Source organism: Monodelphis domestica, chromosome 1 (assembly GCF_027887165.1).
Source record: "Monodelphis domestica isolate mMonDom1 chromosome 1, mMonDom1.pri, whole genome shotgun sequence".
Classification (NCBI taxonomy): domain Eukaryota; kingdom Metazoa; phylum Chordata; class Mammalia; order Didelphimorphia; family Didelphidae; genus Monodelphis; species Monodelphis domestica.
The window spans coordinates 441,775,739-441,801,641 of record NC_077227.1 but is presented as its reverse complement, the minus strand read 5'-3'; the positions used below and the strand labels follow the sequence as shown (position 1 = coordinate 441,801,641).

Sequence of the window (25,903 nt, the reverse complement as noted above, 5' to 3'; positions counted from 1 at the left end):
TTATATAGGTAGATGGAGTGAGGACATTGTTAGTCATTCTTTGTTTAAGCTTTTTACCAGGGGCTATTGGAATCTGCTGAAGCCTCCCAGCTTGATTTTGTGGTCATCAGGATTTGCGAGGACTCCTACCTTTGGGGGCTCCATGGCAGTACCACTCCATGAGTTTCTCCTTCTGTGTCCCTATTGCGACCCCAGTCCATAGCCTGCCTCTTTGTTTCCACTGTAGGTAGCTCAGGAACATTACAAGATTTCTCTTTCCATGCTTATATCTTAGTTTTGTCTATCTCTTTACCAGACAATTCTCTCTCTCCTTTATTTGTAAAAGTTTCTTGCCTGCTCTTATACTCTGGTTCAAGGTCCAAGGGGATGTCCAATGACTTAAGAGTTTTTCTCAATGAACAGAAGTTCCCCTTTCTTCTCATTATGGACATAAAGCTGTTTTGGGAGTATTTCCCTTAAAGACAGGTAACCCTCTTCCATACTTACTGAATGAATGAAAGAACATTTTAAAAACAACTAAATTTCAAAGTCATTTAATAAAAATTTGAATTCCAAATTTTCATTTCTTTCAGCCCCTCTCCCAACCATTGAGAAAGCAAACAATATGATATTCATTATATATGTGAAGTCATATAAAACATATTTCTTACAGAAGCCATGTTACCAAAAAAAGGCAAGAAAAATTAATACAAATACTAAAATAAGACAGTCCTTTTACAGTTTACAAAGCACTTTACTATACCCATTATCTAATGTGATCCTCTTAACAACCTAGTGAGGTAGGAATTACACACATTAATGTCCTCATTTACAGATAAGGAAAATGAGGTTGAGAGAGCTTAAATGACTTTCTGGTGTCCTTATAGCTCCTCATTTACCACCTGGCTGCACTCATATTGGCTTTGGCTTTTTTTGTCTTCTTTCTCTAGCCACAGCCATTTTAGAGTTTTTTTTTCCTTCTCCAGATGTATTTGCATTCCTTTCGGATTTCTTGGACTTCTCTGCTATGCCTCCAAGCTGGGAGTTTTCCAGACTGAGTTGTAATTATTCTATCCTCAGCTTATTTTTGTGTGTTATCTTCCATTAGATTTTAACTTCTTGAGGGCAAGGACTATCTTTTACATATTTGTATCCCCAGCAGTTAGCACAGTGCTTGCCACACGGTAAGCACTCAATAAATGTTTATTAATTACTGATTTTTGTCAGAGATACAATGAAACACCTGGTCTCTATTCTAAGTACAGCTCCCTCTTACAGAATCTTGATATTTATTTAGTATTTTTATATTTACCAAATCAATTTTTTAAGTGTCTATTATATGGCTAGCAGTAGAGGCTCTGGGGATACAAAGATACAAACCCCACCCAAACCAAAACAACAAAACCTAAACAAACCAGAAACAATTCCAGCACAAATACAAACTATATACAGAGTAACAGGGACTGAAGTCTTGTTTTATTTCTGTCCCGGTTGTTTACTAGCAGTTGCGACTCTAGTTAGGCAAGTCATTTAGCCTTCCTGCTCGCAGTTTGCAAAATGACTGGGAAGATCGAAACCAAAAAATCCGACCTCAAACACAAAAACCGCATATGAGGCTGCATTTTACATGGCAACCTTGCCTCCCAGCCAGCAGAGGGAGACACCATTTAATCTTGATATGCCAAGAAGCGGCCAGGGTCTGTGCCTGCCTGAAGGGAGAACGTAAGAAAGTCTTCCTCTGATTGGGTATCTGTGCGTCTCCTACTGGCCAACCAGAAGCATCCGGTGGATTTACGTCGGGACTTCCCAGGGTGCCTCCCGCGTAAATTTGAAATGGCTGAAGGGTTGGTGACTGCTGTAGATCTGGAGATTGAGAAGCCGGACCTGGAACCTCAAATGCCCGCAGTGCCAGCGAACGAGCAGCACGGTGTGCATCTCCCCGTCCCCGGGGCGGCCGCAATGGGCCTGGCGAGCGAGAGGGGGCTGCTGCGGCCGTTTTTCGTCCCTTGAGCCCGCCGGGTCGCGTTTCCTCTTTCTGGCGGGCCTGGGCTTTGGGGCTCACTCCCTTATGCGTTCTAAACCTCCAGGAGCACGCTGCTAAGGCGTCGGACCAGTAAGGGCCCTGGGGAGGTGGGGACACGCCCAGGCTTGATCCCGTTTTCTAATCCTTCTTGGCTGTGTGACGTTGGACTGGTTTGCTTGACCTTTCTGGGCCTCATTTAATTAACGTAGTCTGTAAAAGGAGGGGACTAGACCGGGTTTCTGCTACTGACTCCCTACCTGGAGGCCAGGGAGTGCCCCGGTTCCCCCCAAAGCCTGCTCAAGGGAAGGCAACTGGAAGGTTTATTTTAAGGATGAGAAAACTAAGGGAGTTTGGGGGTGGGGATGGCGGCTGCAGAACTATTAAAGTAATTCATATATTCATATAAATACGTAAAAGACATTCCTCCCTTTCCTGCGCGTTTTATGCATTGGGGAATGGTAAAAGTAAGGGAATAGGCCAATTTAGGTTTGGTTTTTAGAAAAATTCTCTGATAGTTTCAGCTGTCTAAAGGTTGAATGGGAGGTAGTGAGTTCCCCATTGCTAGGGATTTTCAGAGCCACCTGGATAGTCGCGTATCTGGGATGTTGTACAGGTGGTTAGTGCTAGATGACTTCCAACGTCCTTCCAACGATTCTTGCGATTCTATAAAATGCTCAGGGCCTGCCCAGCCGGAGAGGCAAGGGGAAGGTTTGGACTATATATCTGCTATTCGATGAGATTGAAAAAATATATCGTGTTTTTTTGTGCAAGTATAAGCTTAAATGGTTACTGAATTGGATGACAGATATGGCTCATTCCTGGCTAATCCTTAAAGACTTAAAACTTTTTAGGATGTTTGTGTTCAGCTTTTTGGAAAAAACAAACAAACAAAACCCAGTTACCTCTGCCACTCAAAACATTAGAAGAAGGTGATTACTATAGTTAACTGCCCCAAAAGAATAGCTAATGTTTTTTAACTTTTTCAAAGTTTGCAAAGCTCTTTTGGAGTATTGTCTCATTTTATCCTCACAACAAACCTAGGAAGTAGGTGCTAATAAATCTTGACCAATCAATGCTCTAAGTTCAAATGGACGTCACCTCTGAGCATTGGCCCCTCTACTTCAGCTTCTTAAGTCATGGGGGAGGGGCTTTTGATTCTGGTTTGGTTGACAGAGTTCATACACTGAAAAAGTCATGAATCCTTGACATACTAAAGTATTATACTGTAAGAAGTAGAGTGATCTAGGTGATGGTCCAGGACCTATATTCATGAGAGAACAGTAGTCTTGGAGTTAGAAAACCCAGTTTAAAGTCTTGCCTCTGACTTTAGGCAAAGCCTCTTCCTTCTTTGGGCTTCATTTTTCTTTCCTGTAATAATATTTCCAGTTATGTTCTTTTCTAACCCAGGTTGAATTGTTGACTGTTAGCAAATCATTTCTTTCAGAGTTTGAAAGTAGATTTTTTTTCCCTTTAAATTTTTTCTTAATTATTTTCCCTGGGTATTTCTCTTTGCCCTTATTGTGTCCTGTCTTGTAAGATATGTATCTCTGTACATCCTATACCCCCTCCATGTAGAAAATCAATATTCTATTAAGGAAGCATCATGAAAATAAGTTCCTTGAGGGAAGGGATTGTATCATTTTGTTCTTTTTTCCCCCTCCTACTTCAATACTGAGCACATACTAATTGTTAAAAAAAAAATGTTTCTTAAATTGAATTAAAAGGGGTAGCTGGGTATCTCAATGGATTGAGATCCAGGCCTAGAGACTGGAGGTCCTAGGTTCAAATATGACCTCAGACACTTCCCACCTGTGTGATCCTGTGCAAGTCATTTAACCCCCATTGCTTAGTCCTTACCACTCTTTTGCCTTAGAAACAATACACAGTATTGATTCTAAAAGGGAAGGTAAGGGTTTTTAAAAAAATTGAATTAAATCATAGCTTCCTTCTTTGATAAGTGGAAAGACAAAAGACTTTTTCCACAGGAAGCCTTTCCTCTCCCCTTCTTAATTCCAGTGCCTTCCATCTGTTAGTTATTTCCTATTTATCCTGAATATAGCATATCTATATCTATATCTATATCTATATCTATATCTATATATTCATTCGTTTACATGTTGTCTCCCCAATTAGATCGTAAGCTCTTTGAGGGCAGGAACTATCTTTTGTCTCTTTTTTGTATCTCTACAGTACTTGTCACATAGTAAGCATTTAATAAATATTGATTGATTCTTGAGGGAAACTTGTTGTAAACCTCGAAGTTCCATATAAATCTGAATTATTAACTTTCACACAGAATTCTTATGAAGAAAGTACTTTGTTAAAAAGTAAAAGACTTGGAGTCAACTAGGTGACTTGGATTGAGAGCTAGGTCTAGAGACAGGAGGTCCTGAGTTAACTTCTGGTCTCAGATATTTCCTAGCTCTGTGACCCTGGGCAAGTCACCTAACACCTCCTTACCTAGCTCTTACTCCTCTTCTACTTTGGAACCAATACACAGTATTAATTCTAAGTTGAAAGGCAAGGGTTAAAAAAAAAAAGGAGATTAGATAGCAAGTTATTGCTATTATTCTGTCACCTTATGGTTTCTCTAGTTTCAACACAGTCAGTATTGTCATTACTGAAATGTAGGACCCCATTGCACTATAATTCTCCATTGCTGTCCTGTAGGGCTAAGTAATGCCAAGTGCAGGCCAGGGCAGACCCAAGACTTGGAGTAAAAAGAGTCTAGAAAAGCAGGAGTGAGAGGTAAGAGAAGTGAATGCTACCAATATTTAGTGCATACTGATATTAACTTGTTTTGAAGCCCTTTGATGTTAGTCCTGTCAACCTTAAATCCATCTGTAGAATGCTACCTTAAACACTGACATTAGTTGGATCCCGTTAAAACATGAATTGTTACTACTTAGAATGCTGTGTAGGAAATAGATAAAATTGGGAAATCAGCATGAAAAAAGAAGTATGGTAATGTTACTCAGTTATTAAAAGTAGAAGCACAGAGAGGTAAGCTGCAGAAATCACTATAGACAGTAAGTGTTTGATATATGATTAATCATATTCTTATCATTGAGGGACAGCTTAAAGGTTTTTTAAAAAATGTTTTTTTAAAGTGCCAAGACCCCCAGGGATGAGGAGTCCCATGGTCTATATAGGATGAAAGTAAACCTTTTTCTATTAAAGGTTATTTTATCCCTGTATATTGAATGACCATGGAACTTGAAGTTGTGTTAGAAAAAAAAGGTAGCTTCTTAGATCTCTAATAATGCTAGTCTTTGGAGAGGGTCATAAATTACCCTTTTCCCTATTCCTCAGCAAATTTATAGTATTATTATAAGGGAAATATCATATGAGTACTGAATGTTGAATAAATGAAAAGTGCTAAATCATAGTAAAGAATTAAGAGAGAAAGGACAGAAAAGCATCTTTTGATGTAAAAATCTACTCTTGTATAAAGCTCTTAGGATTTCCACATAGAACTTTTAATTGGCTTATTTTCAGGCTTGTTTGGATAAACATTAGTCACATCTCATAAGGAGAGAGGTAAATAAACTAGTTTACCTGAATAGTCAATTTGGGCTTTTCTGTTGTTTGAATGAGTGTTTTAATTTTTGTATGACTTGAAAATTTTGAAAGTGTTCAGTAAGTTGAATGTTTTCCTTTTTATTCTTTTAGACTTATTTGAAGATGAAGATATACTCGGTGATAATAGTGGTCATGATAAGCCAGGGACTATTTGGCAAAGGTTTGTGCCAGAAGGGAATGTACCTTTTCCAGACATCTTCCAAACAAATCAGCTTTTGTTCTATGAGCGATTCAAAGCCTATCAAGATTATATTCTAGGTAAGTATTCACTTTGCATATAAGATGTGCTTTCTTGCTTCTCATCTATTCAGTGTATTTGTAATTCAGTGGGAGTATGATATTTTTTTACTGTGCTGCTGTATCCTAGAACCTGCTTTTGCAATTGCTGTGTAAGTAGGACCTCTGTTTCTGAGGGATGGAATGAAATCTTCTTTCCCAGCTATTCATTGGCTGTGGGACCTTGGGCAAGCAATTCAGTCTTTCTGAACCTCAGTTTCCTCATCTGTAATATGAAGATGATAATATTTTTTACTACTTTATAGGGTAGGTACTACAAAGAAATGCACATTTGTAGTTCAGTGCATTTGAGAACGGTCCTGTCAGTCTGATTGCAATGTTATATTGAGAATGGAATGCATGCACTGAATGGTTGGGTGGACAGTAACTTCCTTCTGTTTTATGTAGTATAAATTCTTATTTCAAGTATTTAATTTGTTTGTAGCTGACTGCAAGGCTTCCGAGGTAAGGGAATTCACAGCTGAGTACTTGGAGAAGGTCCTTGAACCATCTGGATGGCAGGCAATCTGGCGCACTAATGTGTTCGAGGTGCTGGTTGAGGTAAATTTAATTCAGTTGTTAAGACATTTGTCTCTAGCTAAAAGCACTTTACTTCAAACTGTTATAGCCAAAGTACTTATTTTTAATTAAAGTTTATGAGCTGATTGAAAATAGCATGTTTTCCACATCTAATTGCCATAGTGGATAAAGCATTCAAGCAAATTTAAAAAGCAACTGAAGGAAAGCTATTTGGGAATCTCTGTAGTTTAAGTTTCAGTGTCCTCCTGATAAGGGGAAGTTGACTATAGATCTGTGGAGTGTAGGTGTCTAGTTATAAAGTCAACAGCAGTTTCAATTAATTTTTTGTCATCTTAATTGTAGCACATTAAATAGTTCAAACCAAAAAGGCAATATAAGACAGCTCATTTTTTGCTTAACAAATCTGTAGATATGTGGTTAATCTCTTGGTAATGTGCCCCATTGCAGAAAGTAAAACAATCTTATTTTTCAACTGACTGGATCTTTCCCATTAAATTTGCACTCTAATTACAGCTCTGAATTTTCTCAGTGTTTGTTAACTGGACCACAAAAAAATCTGCTAAACTGTAATGTTAAACTGACAAGTGTGAATACAAGTAGCTATACTACAACTCCTTTACAAACAGTCACTTCAGTACTTATGTACATGACAGTGAATCAGAGATGATGCTTGTGAATTTTTGATATTAATTCAATTTCTGTAATTTGGAATACAATTCACACTTATGAATTTTATTAGAATAGTTCCTTGAGAATCTTCTGGAATAATTTTTTATTCTTTGAGATCAATATTAAAAAAATTATATTTGATCAAGATACCTTTTTTTTTTTCAGTTCATATGGGAATGAGGATACCTTTTGTTGTCTGAAGATGTTTTTCAATGATTGCCTCATCCAGTTTTCCCTCCTTTTTTGCCTGTCCTCCCTCCCTCTCTACTATCCTACTTCTCTATAGGGTAAGGTAGGGTTTCTATTGCTGGCTGAGTGTGAGAATTATTTTTACTTTGAATTGGTTCTGATGAGAATAAGGTCCAACAATAGCCACCCCCCAATCATTTCTTCCATTGTATTCACCTTTTATGTACCTCTTAATGATAGGTAATTTATCCCTTCTATCTCTCCTTTTCTCATCTCCCTATGTGTATTTCTTTCCCATCCCTCTTTTAGGTGGAAAGAGGATATCAGCCCATCTTATTTAGCTTCCTTCCTTCTTTCTATGTATATTCCTTTTCATTGCTCTGATAGTGATATAGTTCTTAACTATCTTAGGTACTTTTAGGTTTCTTGCATACTTTTAAGTACTTTATCTTTCTCAAGTATCTTAGATATTTAGTTATTTCATTTTCACCTTCCCAGGTATGTATGTACATAATTCAACCTTATCAAAACCCCTTAAGTTTTCACGTTACCTTTTTATGTGTTACTTTTTTATGAGTGTCAAATTTGCTCATCTAATTTTCTTTTCAGCTCTGTTTTTTTGGTCAGAAAAGTATGAAATTCCTCTATTTCATTGAATTTCAATTTTTCCCCCCAAGGGAGAAAAAAGAAAAGCTCACTTTTGCTAGTAGGTATGTAATTCTAGGTTATAGTTCTAGGTTCTTTGCCTTTCAGAATATCATGTCTTCTAGTCCTTTAATGTAAGAGTTGCTAGGTCCTGTGTGATCCTGACTGTGGCTCCTTGATATTTGAACTATTTCCTTCTGGCTGCTTGTAGTACTTTTTTCTTTGCCCTGGAAGTTCTGGAATTTGACTATAATCATCCTAGGGTATTTTATTTTGGGGTCTTTTTCAGGAGGTGATTGGTGAATTCTCTCAATTTCTATTTTCCCTTCTTATTTGAGGATAACAGCAGTTTTCCTTGATGATTTCCTTGTAAGATGATGTCTAGGCTCTTTTTTTTTTTTGGTAACTTTCAGGTATTCCAGTGATTCTAAGATTATCTCTTCTGGATCTGTTTTCCAGGTGGGTCATTTTTCCAATGAGGTATTTAAGATTTTCTTCTGTTCCCTCCCTCCCCCATTTTTTAAATTTTAGCTTACTGTTTCCTGATATCTTATTGTTTTATCATCTTCTATTTGTCCAAATTCAATTTTTAGGAAGTTATTTTCTTTCTCAAGTTTTTGTCTTTCCTTTCCATTTGGTCAATTATACTCCTTAAAGAGTTGTTTTCTTTAGTGGTGTTTTTTTGGTCTCTATTTCCATTTGGTACAATCTGTTCTTTAGGGAGTCATTTTATTCAATGTATTTTTGTGCCTCTCTTTCCTTTTGAACTATTCTAGTTTTTAGGGAATTAATTTTTTCAATGAATTTTTTCCCCTAGCTGTTGAGTATTTTGTCATTTGTCTGAATTGTTGTTTTAAAAAATTCTTTTCAAGGTGTTCAGGAATCTTTTTTTTTGGGCCTGAGAGCTTTTCACATTTTTTTTTAGGCTTCACATGTTTCTTTTTTGGCATTGTAGTCCTTTTATGACTTTGTCATTTGGTCTTTCCTGCCACTTAAGTAACTTTGTAAGGGCAGGATTATTTTGTTTTTTTGCTCATTTCTGTAATTGTTTTTCCCCCCATTATCTTATCTATCTGTTTAGGTACTAATTTGTGCCTGGGGTAGAGGGTGTACTGTTTTAAACTTGCAGAGTTTTATTTTCTGGTACTTTGGTTGGCCCAGCTGCCTTTATGTCTCAAGATGTGTTTGTTGAGGTTTGCAGCTGCTTTGTCCAACTATATTTTTGTGGGTTACTTTGACCAAAAACATGCATTATCTGGTGATTGGTTAACTCTCTGCTGCTGCTCAGATGTTAGGAAGTTCTTGGACCAATTTCTGAAGCAGTTCCAGTTTGATCGATTTTTAGGAGCTTGTGCCCTGATAGTATAATTAAAAAAAAAACAACACAGAATTATTTCCATACCATGATGATTCATTGAAGTACGGCTTTAGTGCAACTATTTCCTTCCATATAGTGAAAAAGATTCTAGATAGAGGATATATATTTTCAAAATTTAATTTTTAAAATTCTAAACTTCAACACAGAGCATTTCCACATATACAATGAAATAAATACAGAAGGAGGATTCTGTATGAAACTGAATATCCATGTCACATTGCTTACTTTTTATTTAAAAAAGAGTTTACAATTCCACATTATTTTTCAAAACTATTCTTTAGGTGAGGATTTTTCCTTTAGTTAAAGATTGTGTGGAGAAAAACTAGTGAGATTTTTCTCTCATAATGATTACTTTGCTATGTTTCTCTGAACATAATTGCTTCTTTTTACCATTGGGTACTAAAGAGATTTTTTTTTTCATATAATTTGAAATTTTTAGAAATCTTTAAGGGTCTTCTTAAAGGCCCTTTGATTATTGGTATAGTACTATCAGGCCATAGAATTATTATGCAGTATGAAAGGTGATGACATTCACAGTAAACTTTTGAATTTAGAAAAATGCTTACATTTTTGGATTTGTGATTTAACTTTAGTCTTTTTTTCTCTTTTTAAATATTAGCTTAAGCTTTATCTGTTCTGGTTTCCTTAAGTAATAACTAATTACAGTAGAACCTCTTTTTATGCAACCAGTATGTTCCCAGACCTTTTGCATAAGTTGAAAATCATGCATAATAGTATTCTCCATTATTTAATAAAAGTATTTTCTTAGACAAACAAACCTAGGCACTTTATGACTTTTCTTGGGCTTATTAGAACTACCAGAATCCCTACTCTTGTACTTTGGGGCCCTTATTAATAATTAAATAGCATTAATGAAACAAAGAGAAGCACTGCCCTGATGCAGACATGACTTGTTACAAGTGAGAACTTTGGACAAAGACTGAAGTGTGAGCTAATGTTTGGCTCAAAACAATGTAATGACTCATTCTAACACTTCTCAGTGAGTGTGAATGGCCAAATTGCTGTGAGACTTTAAGCTGTTTAGGAAAATGGCTTGGATTTAACATTAACTAAATATTTTTATTTTATGTATTTTTTGCCTTCATTTTTCTTTTTTATTGCCAAAAGTGTATCCTTGAATTCACATGTGTTGAGTTCTTGTAAAATAAATTCATACTGTATGTTACATCTTGTCTAGAGTTTTAGAGTTGGTTTCGATTTGGTCTTCCTATAATATTTAAATGCACAGCGATCTCATTGGTGTGGGTAGTCTTACTGTACAAATTAAGTACTTGTCTATACCTTCTTATCCTTTCATTATTGTCCTTATTTTTCTATAAAGCCTCCTTAGTGGATTTATTCAATATACTGGAGGCCTTCTGCTTCTCTTAATAATTTATGGATAGCCATGCAATTTGTAGGATTGAGAACTAGAATGGATCTTCACAGCCACCTATTACAAACCTCTCCTTTTGCAAATGAGGAGGCTGAAGCAAGGAGAATCAAAGGGACTTGCTCTGGGTCAGCTAAGTGGTTGGCAAAACAAGGATTTGAGTCCAAATCTTCTGATGACAAATCCAGTCCTCTTTTCCCACTCTCCTGGCTTCTTGGTGGCACAGTGGAGGAGAGTGAGATTTGGCATTGGAAGACATGGGTTCTAATTCAACTTCTGCCATTTGACCAAGTCACTTAACCTGCTCAAACTTCAGTTTCCTTGTCTATAGAAAAAGTATGATTACTAAAGTAACTTTTAACTCTATATATCAACTATCCTATAATTCCTAATTCTTGGGCTTTTATCTCTCTTTTACTGTATGACCGATTCATCTAATTTTTGGCCTTGATACTGTTCATGCCACACCTCATTTGTGATTTTTATTTGGTAATAAGCTGTACCTGAACTTTCTTATTCCATTTAAAGTAAAACTCAAATACTACATAAAATAATTTATCTGAAAATCTGTGGGTTCTATTTGATAGAAAGACATTGAAGTTAGATTTCTAAGATTATTTGAAATAATTATGGTTTTAGGCCATCAGTAGTTATTTTTTAAGGATGTTCCATATGCTAGGATCTGTAGTAGGTGCTGAGGATACAAAAACAAAAATGAAACCTTTTTTGTCTCTAAACTTACCATTTATTGTGGGGACTGGATATGTGTATGGGTAAGTAACTGAAAAATATATACAAAATAAATACAAGGCAACTTTTTTGAGGTGAATCTCTAGCAGATGGGGACTTAGGAAAGCCTTCATGTAGAAGGTTACTTTTTCACTGAGTTTTTGAAGGAAATGAAATTGTGAGAGATAGAGGTGAAGAAAATTCATTCCAGGAGTAGGAAATGGCCAGCTTAGTACAAAGGTGGGAGAGAGATGGGGGGTGGAGTGAATTTGGAGTGTGAAGAACAGTGAGACCACAGTATGTGTGAGAAGGAGTAAATATATAATAAGGCTGGGAAGGTAAGTTGAAATTAACTTGTGAAGGACTGTAAATACTAAACAGAGGAGTCTGTATTACATCTTGAAGCAATAGAGAGCCAAAGGATTTTATTGACTAAAGGAATGACAGTTAGATCTGCACTTTAGGTAATCATTTTGGCATTTGTGGAGGATGGCTTGGGGCCGAGGGGAGACTTGAGGGAGGGAGATCAATAAGGAATTAATAACTCTACATGTTAAAACTTACATTTTTTGGAAGTTTCAGACTATATAAATAGTATTCTTTACCTTTGAGTTGTTAAATCTTAAGTTATTTTTTTTAATGTCTTAAAATGAAACAAAACTTCTACCGACTCTCCCAAAGAACTTGACAGCATCTGGGTTGAAAGGGACACTTGAGGCCATCTTATCTAATGCACAGCTGAACTGGAATCTTTGTGACATCCCTTACAAATGATCTTTCAGCCTTCTTAGAAGATAGTATAGCTCTGCCTCCTGGTGGATTAGACAGAACAGTTCTAATTTTCCTTTCACATGACAGCCTGTCAAATATATAGACGATAATTATTTTCTTTCCCTAAGTCCTTTCTTTTTTTACGTAAAGCATTTATAGCCCCTTCCTTTGCTGTTCATATGTTGTGGTCATTGGTTCTATTGCCATCCTGGTTGCCCTCTTGTAGATGTTTTCCCCTTGTCAATATAGATCCTAAAATGTGGCATGCAGAACTAAATATGGTATTCCAGATATGCCCTGACTGAAGCAGGGTACAATGGGATTGCCACATTCTTTCTGTGTCTCCTAATGCAGCCCAAGGTTGAATTAACTTCTCTGACTGCCATGGCATGTTGCTTACTCATTGTGAATTTACAGTGTGAAGCCAAACATCCAAGTCATGAGAAAAGAACCATTATCTATAGATGTACCTCCTCCATCTTTGGGAGGTTTTTTATTTTTTAAACTGAAGCGTAGAACTTTGCATTCATTCTCATGAAATATTACCTTTTACATGATCCACCATTCAAACCTTGACATCCTATCATCCAGTGTGTTTAGATACCCTTCTTAGCTGTGTGTTACTTACACACTTGATAAGCATACTAATGTTATCAAATTGTCATATTTTAAATTTTAGGTCACAAATGTGGATTTCTCATCTCTGAAAGCAGAGGTGAAACTTACTCAGCCTTACCTTTGTGAATCTCGGGTTAGTACCTTTACTTTGGAATGCATGAAAGAACTGCTGGAGCTGAAAGAAAATCGGTTGCCTATTCAAGAACTGTGGGTTGTGTTCGATGATTCAGGCGAGTTTGACCAGACAGCACTTGCAATTGAACATGTCAGGTAAGAAGAAAAATGTATAAAAATGGTCTTGTGTACATAAGCATTGTATGAAATTAAGGTAGTAAAGACCCCAAAACAAAGCTATCAAACTAGTTATTGTGCTCTTAAAATATTTAAAGGTGGATGTTTTTTATATGCTGGCAGAAGCAGCAGTATCCAAGGATAAAACAAATTTGATAGGATTTTTCTTTATCCAAGGATAAAACAAATTTTGAGAGGACTTTTGCAGGGGTTATATTATTTGGAAATTATCACAAGAATTTTTAAGGTTCTGGGAAGCTGGGGTTTATGGGCAGTATCTGTGAATTCAAGGGAAAATAAATATTATATGTTCTAAGAGAGTCCCAAGACTGAAGAACTGACTTCTAACAAGATGGTAGAGAATGACATGTGCCAGATTTGCCCTGATTTTTCCATGTGCCTTACATTCCTTTTTTAAAATCAGTTTCTGGGGCTAATGCTAACTAAGAACTGGTCTTCTGCTCCTTCCTGTAGTTTTTTAGGAGAAATTTAGTTTTCACATTAGTATTTTTGAGCATAATTTATTTCTACTTTGCATGATTACTATAAACTTATACCTGTACTTCAGATGAGATTAAAACAAGTCAATATAAACAAGTTCAGGTATTATATTTTTCTGAGGTTTAAAAAAAACCTGTAAAATAGGATCGCTTACATCTCAAGTCTCGTTTATTTTGTATAGCTGCTGTTTTTGTATCTTTAACTGATTAATTCAGGAGAGTGATTGGATGTTCCATTTCATTAAAAAAAGCTTAAATGAAAAAAAGGGCTTAATTTTTTTTAATTAAAGGATAGAATATATTGTTTTTCCTTTTTAATTTTATCTAGAAACTGGAAGACAAGTCCCCATGTGATTAGTAAACTATCTTTTCCTATTATTATATTTTTAGAATGGGGCCCAGATTTTATAGATTGAAAATTCTTCTCTTTGTTACCTACTTTAGCCCCAGGTTGCAAATAATATTTCTGATAGTATGCAAAAAAATTTAATACAAAACACCATCAGTTCAATACTAAGCTAAAAAATGTATATTTTCTCATACCTTTAATTTCTGCCTTAGAATCAATACCATGTATTATGTATATCAAAACAACTAAGAAATGACTGAGGTCAGATTTGAACCTAGGACTTCTGTCTCCAGGCCTGCCTCTCTATTCACTGAACCACCTAGCTGCCCCCTACTAATAGTTTGTTTTTGGTAGTCCTTTATAATTTTGAAGTCTCATACTTCATATTATTTTATCTCATTTGATCCTCACTGACCCAGCAAGGTTTATAGTTCAAATATCTGGGATTTTTTGCTCCTGAGGCTTAGAGAACTTAAGTGTTTTATTCAGATTATATATAGCTACTATTTGAGAAAGCTAGGTCTTGAATCCAGGTTTTGTTATTCTAACTCCCTTGTTCTTTCACTGGAACATATATTGCCTTTTCTTGGCTAAAGAACTATGTTTATTTAGCATTATTAGAAAAGAGAAGTATTTATCCTGGCTCTCTACTAGTGTTTCTCTTAAATAATGGAAACAGTTTGAAGTAAAGGATAACTGCTTATTTTTAAAGGAAATTATGAATAAGAATGTATGTGTACGGGTGAGAAACTCATGATTTATAGGTTTCTCAAAAGTAAGTTAGAAGAATTCAATCAAATATATTTATGTTTTGCTTTACCAATAAGGTTTTGGTTATGGGATGAACTTTATGGGGAAAGTTATATAACTATTTCAGAATTTTTCTTTGCCATATTATGTAAGAAGAAGTTGATATACATTAAGTTATTTAGGATCTATAGGAGCATGATAACTTTCTTCTATTAACTATTGTTCAAGTTTTTTGGTTTAGGTTTTTAGATATAATATGATATTGTTTAATCAGACACCTCATTTCTTTGACCAGCCTGGGTCATATGATGATTCATTCATTTCAGTTAAGATCACACAAATCTGACATTTTGAATTTCCTGGTTATGAACTATCTGAAAATTAATGTATCTGGTAAATCTAAGGGGAAAATCGAGTAGTTTTTCCTGATATAGAACATGTTAATCTATGCACATATAGATAGAAATACATTTACATACATGTATACATATATCATATACACACATAAGCATATAGTAGTGGCTATAAGACTACTCATAACCATGAAGGACTGATGATTTTTAGGCCTGCTTATGACACATGCTGGCTATGTGACCCTGGGATAGTCATTTAACCTCTTAGTATTCTAGACAGTTCTCTAAGACCATAAGTTGTAGAGAATGTGCCATTCTGCACTGATAGGAGGGAGTTTCCTCATTCAGGAGCTTCCTATACTAATAAACTCACAAGTTCAGACCCTAAACTCACAGTGATCCCAACTCTGATTCATAATACTTTTGGTAATACTGGGCAGCTGACAACCAGTTTTTAATTGTAGTGTTGTCTTGTTTTAACTTTTCATGCATCTAGGTAGCCTGCCTCCCCAATCAGTTAATTATTAGTTTGAGGCAAAGAACCATGCTATATATTTCTTTGTATTTAGCACAGTGTCTTATCTCATTGTAGATGCTTAATATTTATTTTTGAAAAAAAGAAACTGAAAGAATCAGTGATTCTGGAAAACTCCATAAGTAGGTAGAAGGAATGTTTATATCTTACCTGATTCATGATTCTGATTTTTGTTAGGCCTTGTGGGAATGTTTGATGTCATTTGGGTTACTCCTTTAGTTGATAGCTGCTTGGATTTATTTGCAAGTTCAGTGTTTTTTCTACAAAAATCTTTACATTCTGAGCTAATGACCAAATTTTTAATGATTTTCCCTCATTTTATTTCTTTATTTTTAGGTTTTTCTACCAGAATATATGGAGGAGTTGGGATGAAGAAGAGGAAGATGAATATGATTATTTTGTCAGATGTGTGGAACCTCGATTGCGTTTGTAAGTATGCCATGACTGGTCTCAGGGTGGCTTATTGCACTGCACTTGCAATGACAAATGCTTTTAGCTAGATTTTATTGTTATTGAATTGTATAAAACTAGTGCTCATATAGAAGCAGGATCAGTTGCAAAGGCCATACTCGCCTGCCAGTCCCTTGAGGACAATACCTGGTAAAGTTGGGGAGACTTTTGATTCAGGGATTGCACATAGTTTAAGAAAACATACTAATTTGAAAAAATTCATGTCATCAAAAAAGTGAGCTAAACAATGTCATTCAGCAGAAAGGGTACCAGATTTGGATTTTGAAGGCTTTAGGTCAAACTTGAGCTCTGCCACTTACTTGCTTCTAAGTTACTTAGCCTCTCTGAGTCTGGGTTTTCTGTATGCACTGAGAGACTGCTGAATCTGTGATGTTATGAATCTTATTCTTTAAAAAAATTCATGATAGTTAAAAAAATATTAATAAAATCATAGAATTTCATAGTTGAAAGTGACTGCAGTGCCTTTTGAGTTCCAATACGTACAATAAAGGAATCCTCACTATAGTCAAGTCAATAAATATTGATTAAATTGTACTGTATGCCAGACCTTGTGCTAAGCTCTGGAAATACAAGTACAAACAAAAAGAGAGACAGTCCCTATCTTCAAGGAGATTCTATTTTAGTGGAGGAAAATATCACGTTAAAAGAAGCTGAAAATGGAAAGGCAGGGAGAAGGTACCCATGGTAGAGAAAATCCACAAAGTCAGGAGTAGGTCCTAGAGAGGAATGAAGATGTGGCTAACCAGGGCACTTTACCTCAGATTGGAGAGTCTGAGAGTAATCAACCAATAAAGGGAAGAGGTCACAGGAGCAGAGTGTGATAGGGCCTAATGAACTTCTATGAAGAGAAGACTGCTATGGCATGATAGAGAATCAGAAGTAAAAGTGTAATAGAGAGAAGGAAGACACTTAGTTTAGAAAATGGAGATTCTAGAAGTAACTAATCAGATGAAGGGACCACAGAGAGGGTAATAAACTTGTAGGAGAATGCTACTGTGGCATATTGGAGAAAGTCTGGAGAAACAAGAATGAAACCCCCAGAAAAAAAAATCTCTACATATCTAAATTGACGACAGATTTAGAAATATAGCAACAGAAAAAGAGCAAAAATTAGTTGAATTATAGAATATTTTGTCAATGAATATAATTTTAGTTCAAGTCCAGATAGTAACACAAACCAGGCTAATAAACAATTGTCAGAGTACTTTATAAAGTAGAAATCTTTGGATTTGTTATAATGACTTCATAAAAATAACATGAACCAATTAACATTGATTATGAATGGGGGTGCACAAATGCTTAAATATTATTTTATTAAATAGGCTAAATAATGTTCCAGTTATACTATTTACACGATTTGCTTTGCAAACCTTTTTTTTTTCCTCTTCAGGAAAACTAGAGTTTAAATCAGTTTTAGACTTAGGCAGGTCACTTAAACTCCATTTCCTCTGTAAATGTGGATAATTATAGTACCTATCTTTCAAGGCTGTTGTAAGGATAAAATATGTTAATACTTACAAAGTACTTTGTAAACCTTAAAGCATTATATAAATAGTAGCTATTATTCATAGGTAATTCAAAAATAAACATATATTGTTATTATTTTATGGTCTTATTGAATTTTAAAACTAACAGAGGGGAGTCTGAAATAAAGGTTTGTATTAATTCGAAACTACACATTTTTCTATACAATTGACCCCCCACGCCCCACCCCCTTTCCCCAGAAATTAAAGATATAAAATACTTTTCTTACTAAATAGGTTCTGTGCTACTACTCTCTGAGTCCTTAGGTAATATGTGATTTTTGAGCTTTCCACTAGATGGTGCTACAAAACCAGATAATTTCTCTTGCATTCAGGAAAGGGGATTTAGTACATATGTTGAAATGATGAATAAAATTCGGATTTATACTTCATAAAATATTGCTGAAGATGACTTTTGTATGGAAGGTGATTTGGTTGTATATGTTAATACAACTAACCCTGTCAATTTTTATAGAGCCTTAATTGCCTGAGGAATTGCCTATGGATCTAATTGGTAAAAAAAAAAAATCAACAATAACAAGATGAGAGACTTTAGTAATAGTTCTTTTGGGTTTAGAGTATTGTAATATGTGATTTCACTTTTTTCACAAATCACCTGAGATTTTTATTATCCCCTTTCTTATTTTCTAAAATGCATGTTTGGCAATGAAATGCCAGAATTGTAGTCGGACAAAATATTCTCCAGGTATGTTATGATTTCTCTTAAAGAATAATGATTTATTTTGACTTAAATGTAATGATAGTTGAAAGCTATTTGTACCTGGAGAATTTAATCTTTACTTTTAAAAATGTATTTAGATTTGAGTCTTATATGGCTTAGACAAGAATAAAGAATTTATACATATACACACAGATTTTACAGATGTTAAGCAGAAGGGAAGAACTCTTTTCAAGAGTTGAGAAGAATCTTGTTGAGTCTTGAATGCTGTCATACATAGGAAGATTCTTTAAGAAAGTCTCAGCTGACAGTAGAGCTAGAATTAGCACTCGAAGGAAACCAAACTACTCTATCTTGGTTTTTCAGTACTAAGTAGATATTTTTCATTTCTATTCAAAATATCACAGTCTAAAGTTTGCTGATCTGAATTGCATAATTTTTTTTCCTTGTCCATCCAAACTGGAGAATTAAATATAAAGAATAAAAAGATGGATTGGTACAGGTATCAGAAAATTAGGATGCTTATGCTTATTCTTGGACTCTTTTAGCTTAATTTTTTACAACTTCCTAAACTTTTGGCCAAATAACTAATGTTTTGTTTTTCCAATTTCAGTTTGTAAAGTAGATTTTTAGAATGGTTTTAACTATTCATAGAGTAACTAGTACATTTAAAATCCTTTCAAGATTTATCTGATGCATTTATTTTTAGAGTAACGAGTTCATTTTATACTCATTTAAAATACTGTTTGCTTTCTTCATAATTTGATGGTAATTTGTTTAGGATTTGGGTTCAGATTTTTTCTTTATATTATCCAGAAAAATGTCTTTTGTAATTTGATTTTTACTTAAGGTTTAAAAAAAAAAACCCTTACCTTCTGTTTTAGGATCATTTCACCATGCTACCTAGCTGCCTCTTGTGATTTGATACTTATGTAAAATTTTTATTTGTTTTTTTTTACCAGACCTCTAAATTCATAGATATACAGGGGAGTGCTTAGTGATGTGCTTCATTTGCTTATGCAGATTAGTACTTTCTCTGTAAATTAAAGAATTTTAGAGTTGACTGGGACACAGAGGTTAAATGACTTGCCTAGCTAGGTTCATGAAGCTAAAATCTGGCAGAAGTGGGACAGGAACCAAGGTCTTTCTGACTTATAATAAAACTATTATCTTAAAGCTATTTTGATAACATTCTTTGTAGGTAATAATGCTTTTATATCTTCTTTAAAAGTCATTAGTTTGAACTCGAGTATATATACACATAAATTGTTTTGTTGACTTAAAAAGAGCTAAAATTTTCTAGTTCTCTTTTTGGTACTTTTGAGTAGGTGGCTAAGCAAATAACACAAATATAAAGTAGATTTTATAGGGTTATGTCGCTGTAACCATCTATTGTTCTTCCTTTGTAGTGTTTCTTTAATTTATTGTTAATTTTCTACCTAGAATCCCAAAGGCTTAAGTTTTCTAATTTGGTTAATCATCTTCCTAAGTGAAGATTCAGCATAATTAAGTATAGCACTACTTAAAGGCAAAAGGAGGACTTGAATTTCTTGTAATTCCTGATGTGTTATAAGCATGGTATTGTTTTGTTATATTTTTAAAGCATTGGAGTTACTCCCCCCCCCCCCCCCCCCTTTTTTTAAACCTCACTGTTTCTCTTATGCATTTTCTCCCTTGTTTATGTATTGTTGGTCATTTTTACATATGGAAAAATGTTGCTTTTTAAATAACTTGGAAATATAGTATAAGATGAAGAAGTATCATCTTGAACTAACAGACTTTCAGGATTAGAGAAGCATCTTGGCCTAAGGATTAAGAATTAACCCACCTTTCAAAATACTTAAAATGATCCGCTTCACCTGCCTTCTGCTAGGCACTTGTCCATGTATAATGGCTTAATTTAATTAGAATGTATTTGAGTGTGTACAATTTAAAACAAGCTTTTTCCTATCTATGTCTTTAGGAAAGACCCATCCTCTCTTCTGAAAGGCAATGGTTTTAACTGTGTTTTTAAACTTCTAGGCATTATGACATACTTGAAGAACGGGTCCCTTCAGGGCTTGTTATTGACTACCGCAATCTACTTTCTGAGTGTGAAGAGATTTATAGGAAGTTTTTAAATCTGAGGAGCAGTATATCAAATGGTGACTCTGACACTGAGTTGGAAAATGTCTCCATGGCAGAAGGGTTAAGGCTATATTCTGAAATAGAACAGCTGAAACAGAAGTTAAAACTCATTGAAAACCCTCTTCTAAGGTACTGTATTATTCTTAGATTGATAATGTTCATCATGTGGGTCTTGTTGAAAATTGACAGATATATTTGTTACCTTTAAGATACGTGTTTGGTTATCAGAAGCACACAGATATTCAAGCAAAAGGAGTACGTCCAACTGGTAGGAAAATCACCCATGTTGTATCAACTTCTATGACTGCTAGTCTGCTGCATTCTTTGCTCAGAGACAAGCTTTATCAGGAATCTCATGAAGAAATGGAAATTCAGGTATGTCCAAGTAGTTAAAATAGTTTAGCTATCTGAGCAACCTATAGATAGTTTCCTAGGATCTATAATCTACACATGATAGGTTCTTAATGTTTGTTGGACAAATTAAAAACAAACCTCAAAAATAAAGGGATGTGGGGCAGCCACAGTGGTCCTGGAGTCAGGAAGACTCATTTTCCTGAGTTCTAAGCTGACCTTAGATGATTCCTATCTGTGTGATTCTGGGCAAGTCACTTACCCCTGTTTGCCTCAAAAAATTAAACAAACAACAGGGGTGAAGAGAATATGTTGGCAAAATTGTATGTTTTTCATCATCAATGGCCATTTATTTGTGTTTGGGTGCATTATATCAAAACATTTGTATTTAATTATGTATCATGATTTTTCAACTTGAGATTTGAAATTAGCTGGAGTAACTTTTTCATGACATCTTTAATTGGTTTATATTTTTTCCATTTTTAGTTTCACAATGATCCATTGACAGCTATCAATGCTTGCTATGAAGGAGATACCGTTATTATTTGTCCTGGTCATTATGTGGTAGATGGCATGTTCTCCATTGCTGACTCCATTGAATTAGAAGGTATGTATAGAAGATCACCTAACCAACTAATGTGCATTGCATGCTTAAGAAGTCAATTACTCACATTAGTAAATAGAATATAAATTTGGTATTTGAATGATTTCTGTAAAGGTTTATAGATGAATTGCCTTTAAATCTGTCTTACACTTAAAGTTGGATTTTTGAGTAGTTTATTTATATTCACTTTTTTTGTGGTGTAGGGTTTTGAAAATATATTTATAGACAAGATGCAAATATGGAAGAATTTTTTGGAAGAAACACCCTAAATATTTTCAGGCAAATTGTATATATTGACATTTCATTTTTAGAATTTATTTCTGAAGTGTTTTTAAGTTTAGGGTTTCTCTTGTGCTTGTGGCTTGTTCTTTTATACATATTGCAAGCATTCTGTTGTAAATTAAACTTGTCTCCATGAAAGAAAGAATCATGTTTTGGGAGTTGGCATAATCTAAACTATTGTTATTTAGTTTAATTCTTTAAAAGCTTGGTGATGTATTACAAATTCTCTACTTTGTAGTTTGATGTGTTCTTTCCTTAAAAATGTTTAACATTGAAAAAGCCTATTTCAGAAAATAATAATAATTTAGTAGCATTCAGTAAGCATACATTTGGAATGACTTCTAAATTTAGGTTATTTTACAATCCTTTATCTTTGTCCAGTATATTTCCATAATGTGTCAAATATACATGCACCTGTTCCACTATTTACCAAAACAGCTCCAAGTTAGCAATAAAACTTGTAATGCAAGAAACTATATATCATTTTGGGGCTTCTGCAGCTGTTCACAAACTGCTTAAGCTGTGTTCTTTATCTTTATCTTGTCAAAACTTCTTAATGGAAAGAAGGCTGGGAGTTTAATTTCCTGCTGTTCACCACTACATCATCTTATCCCCTTTTTTATTTTATGTGTATAATTTTCATTCTCTTTTTCCTTTCGTACATTTGATTTATAGAGATTTGTCTGTATAAATAACACATCTGCAAAATAAATCACTGCAATAAAAACACCTTTTTCTTTAGCATAGTGAAAATAATATTGGTATCATGTATTGTGTGGATTTCTCTATCATGGATGAGGATTTCATGAATTGGTGAGGAAATTATACTATAATTGCTAGAGCATAATAAATAGATATATAGAAGCTAACTATAAAACCTTTTTAGGGAATGAGTGCTGGTAGTTACAAGGGGAAAAGAGTGTAGATTTACCGACAGTGGGCAGTTCTGGAAAGTTGGAGTCTGAACAACTTGTTTCTTTGATGTGAATAAATTGTAAGTACTTAAATTCTGTATTCCATTAGCAGGAAATCATTGAGTACCCATTGACTTATATAGTAAGTTTCTTCACTCAACAGAATGTAAGCTTCTTGAGAACAGGAATTGTTTTACTTTCATCTTTGTGTTTTCCACCATCTAGCACAGTGTTTGTTATGTAGCCAATACTTAACAAATGCTTGTTGATTGATTTTTAATGTATGGATTTGATTGTCATCCCCTAGTTCATTACCTTTCATGATTCTCCATTATATATAGGATGAAATATGAACTACTATACTAAAGCTGTTGTTCAAAACTTAACATTTTAATCCCAGCCTACCTTTCCTGGCTTCTGTCACACTAATCCACTTCAATTAGTCTATGTTTTAGCCAGCTAGGATTACTAATTTTTCAACCTCCATAAATTTGCTCTCACCATGCCCCCGTTCTGGGAATGAATTCCTTCCACATTTTTTCCTTCTTTTTGTTGAAATCCTTAATTTTCCCTTAAAGTCTAATTCAAACTGCCTTCATAGGAGCCTGTCCCATTCCTCCTCCTTTTTTTCCCTTTCATCTCTCCTTAGAATGAGTTGTAATTTGTTTTTCCAGAGTCCCATGCCTTATTATTTCGTATTCACTTAATGCACCCTAATTTGTGTGATTATTTATATCCATTTCATTCTTTCTACTAGACTATTAAGACTCTTCAGGCCCTAGAATATATGATTTTTTAATTTATGTTTCTTTAGCTCATATCATAGCACATTACCATATGTATAGTAGGTACCTAGTAAATTTTCATTGAATTCAGCCAATGCAGATTATTGAGAAACATATAGTCTCTTCCCTCATTTTTTGTTTCATAAAAAAATTATTTATGCTTTTTTATCTTTATAGATCTGTGTATTATCTTAGGTCTAGGTAATGAATAGTGTGTTTTTCAGGTTCCTCAGGAGTAACTGGTCAGCTGGGACATCTGCAGATTCAGGTTTTACTCTGATGGTTGTCCTCCCAGGTTGAGTCCTCCGGGCTTCTGAGTTTCAGTTCAGGGTCAGAGCAGCACGGGGACTAGGGATCCTTGGCTAGACCCCAGAGCAGAATTAGTCTGCCATATAGCTTCAGGTTCTCTTGATCTTGGCTCAGTCTTGGTTTGTGAACTGGAAAACTTCTCAGCTCTGTACTTGATACCTACCTGCTGCCTGGACCTGTTTTCTATTTAGTGTAAGCCTTTGGCTATGGGGACCTGAACTGGCAAAATGCCCTTGGTCTAATTTCTTCTTGGATTTCTTGATCATTTTTCAACCTGATGTTCTGTTTTTAATCCTTGTTAGAATGATTTTGAAAAAATTGGGCTATTCCACTTTTCTATACTCCACCATACTGAGGAGAGTCTCCTTATTTTTTGGATAGTGGTTATTTCCTCCCCTTCCTCTGTTTAGACTGAGTCCTTTTCCAGTTACAAAGAAGAAAAAAACTGCAGAGATGTTCCTTATAGCCTCCCTCTACTCTTTGCTCTGAGGTTCAAGGAATGTTTTGTTATGTCTTCCTCAGGACCATCACTATATCTTCCTTTTCATGATGTTGTTTTGTTGTAATCACTATCTGTATTCTTAAAATTCTTATTTTACTTCAGTTCATCTGAATATTCTACATTTCCCTGAATTTCTCATGTCCCTCTTTTCATATAGCACAGTGTAATATTCCATTACATTCATCTACCATAGTTCTTTTTTCTTTTAGCTATTATCCAGTTGAAGGGCTCCCACTTGCTTCTAGTTCTTTGTTACTTCAAAGAATATTCCTGTGTTGTGGTATATATTGAACCTTTCTTTATTTTTTTCTTAGGGGTCTGTGCTTAGGAAGGGGATTGCTGGAACCAAGAGCATGGATAGTTAGTTACTTTTCTTGCACATTTCACACTGTTACCCAGAATGATGGATCTACTCTGACAACAGCTTGTTGGTGCCTTCCTCTCCAGTATTGATTTCTTCCTATCATTTTTGTTTTTGTCTATTTTCTTAGAGTGAGGCAAAAACTCAGAGTTTTGAATTTGATTATACTATTAGGGATTTGGAGTATGCTTTTATATTCCCATTTATAATTAGCTGATCTTCCTTTAACATATTGTTAGCATTTGTTAACTACTTATCTATTTGGGAATGGTTCTTGGTGTTATTTGTTCCAGTTGCCTATGTATTTTGGATATCAGGCTTTTACTGTTAACAATTGGTGCAGATTTCCCCTGACTCTCCTCTAAATCTATTTTAAATTATTTTATTTGTGTAAAAGCTTTTAAGTTTTATGTAGTCAAAATTGTCTTTTATCTTTTGATTATCTCTATTCCTTGATTCTCAGAATATCTGAGAACATTACTATTTCTTCCCAATATATCCTACCTTGTATCCTACCTTTCTGTGTATGTCACTATACCATCAATAGATAAAGGCTTAATTTTGAGCTTTGTACCCCCGGTTCCTAGTTTAATTCTTGGCACTAGTATGGCAATCATTTAATAAATGTTTGAATTGAGATGGATTGATTGAGTTCATATATATATATATATATTAAGTTAAGGAAATAAAAAGAGCCTTGCCAAAATGGTAAGAGCTACTGATCCTTAAATGCCTCATTGTGCAATAATGGTGATTGGTTATTTGAAAACCATTACCTTAGAATGTAAATTCTGTCAATATTCTAGAGCCTTGACAATGGACTGTGTGACTTCCTGATCCTTATCAGCCTGGTTAAGTTCAAAGGTGAATCATCAAAAGGTTGATCACAAAGTGAAAATATCTTTGGTCTATACCAGATCATGAAGATATTTACTAGGGTATGGGTTTTTTATTTGTGCCAATGAAAGGAATCTACACCCTTAGGAAATAAAAAAAATGTTTTGTATTATTTGAAATAAGATCTTAATTGTTCCAAGTAAGCCAGCCTTAATCAAAGCCTTCTTGTTGTCTCATTAAAATGCAACTTAAAGTTTACCCACTTAAAATGCAAATTTGGATATCTAAGATACATAGAAACACTTTCCAATTATGCATTTAGTGAATAATGGTACATGTATACCTATAATTGCTGAATTGAGAAATTAAGACATAAGAAAGAATCTCTGCTCTTGGCCTGTTTGGATCTGCTTTAAGATGGAAAAAAAATACTAGAGCCAATACTAGAACATCTTTTTTCCATGGTAGACCATTCAAAGGCCCTGGTATCTTTTTTACTTTTTGATTTAGACTCATGGAAATCTTAGTCATAAAGTACCTTTTAGCTATGTAACAAACAAGGCAAGAAAGAAAGGATTTTAAATATTT

General features: G+C 34.7%; 1 protein-coding gene across 2 annotated transcripts in view; it reads left to right on the top strand.

Moving 5' to 3' along the window:
• The first annotated feature begins 1,719 nt into the window (after window positions 1-1,719).
• The window catches only part of SHCBP1 (SHC binding and spindle associated 1), a 39,923-nt gene continuing 15,739 nt past the window's right edge, over window positions 1,720-25,903 (top strand). The window contains exons 1-8 of one of the 2 annotated variants that reach the window (XM_056812249.1): window positions 1,720-1,906; window positions 5,675-5,842; window positions 6,306-6,421; window positions 12,854-13,062; window positions 15,907-15,999; window positions 20,266-20,499; window positions 20,580-20,745; window positions 21,208-21,328. In XM_056812249.1, coding sequence (XP_056668227.1) covers window positions 1,813-1,906; window positions 5,675-5,842; window positions 6,306-6,421; window positions 12,854-13,062; window positions 15,907-15,999; window positions 20,266-20,499; window positions 20,580-20,745; window positions 21,208-21,328 — 1,201 coding nt within the window. In that variant the 5' untranslated portion in view covers window positions 1,720-1,812. The remainder of the gene's footprint in view (window positions 1,907-5,674; window positions 5,843-6,305; window positions 6,422-12,853; window positions 13,063-15,906; window positions 16,000-20,265; window positions 20,500-20,579; window positions 20,746-21,207; window positions 21,329-25,903) is intronic. The other variant, XM_007474815.2, reaches the window with a different exon arrangement.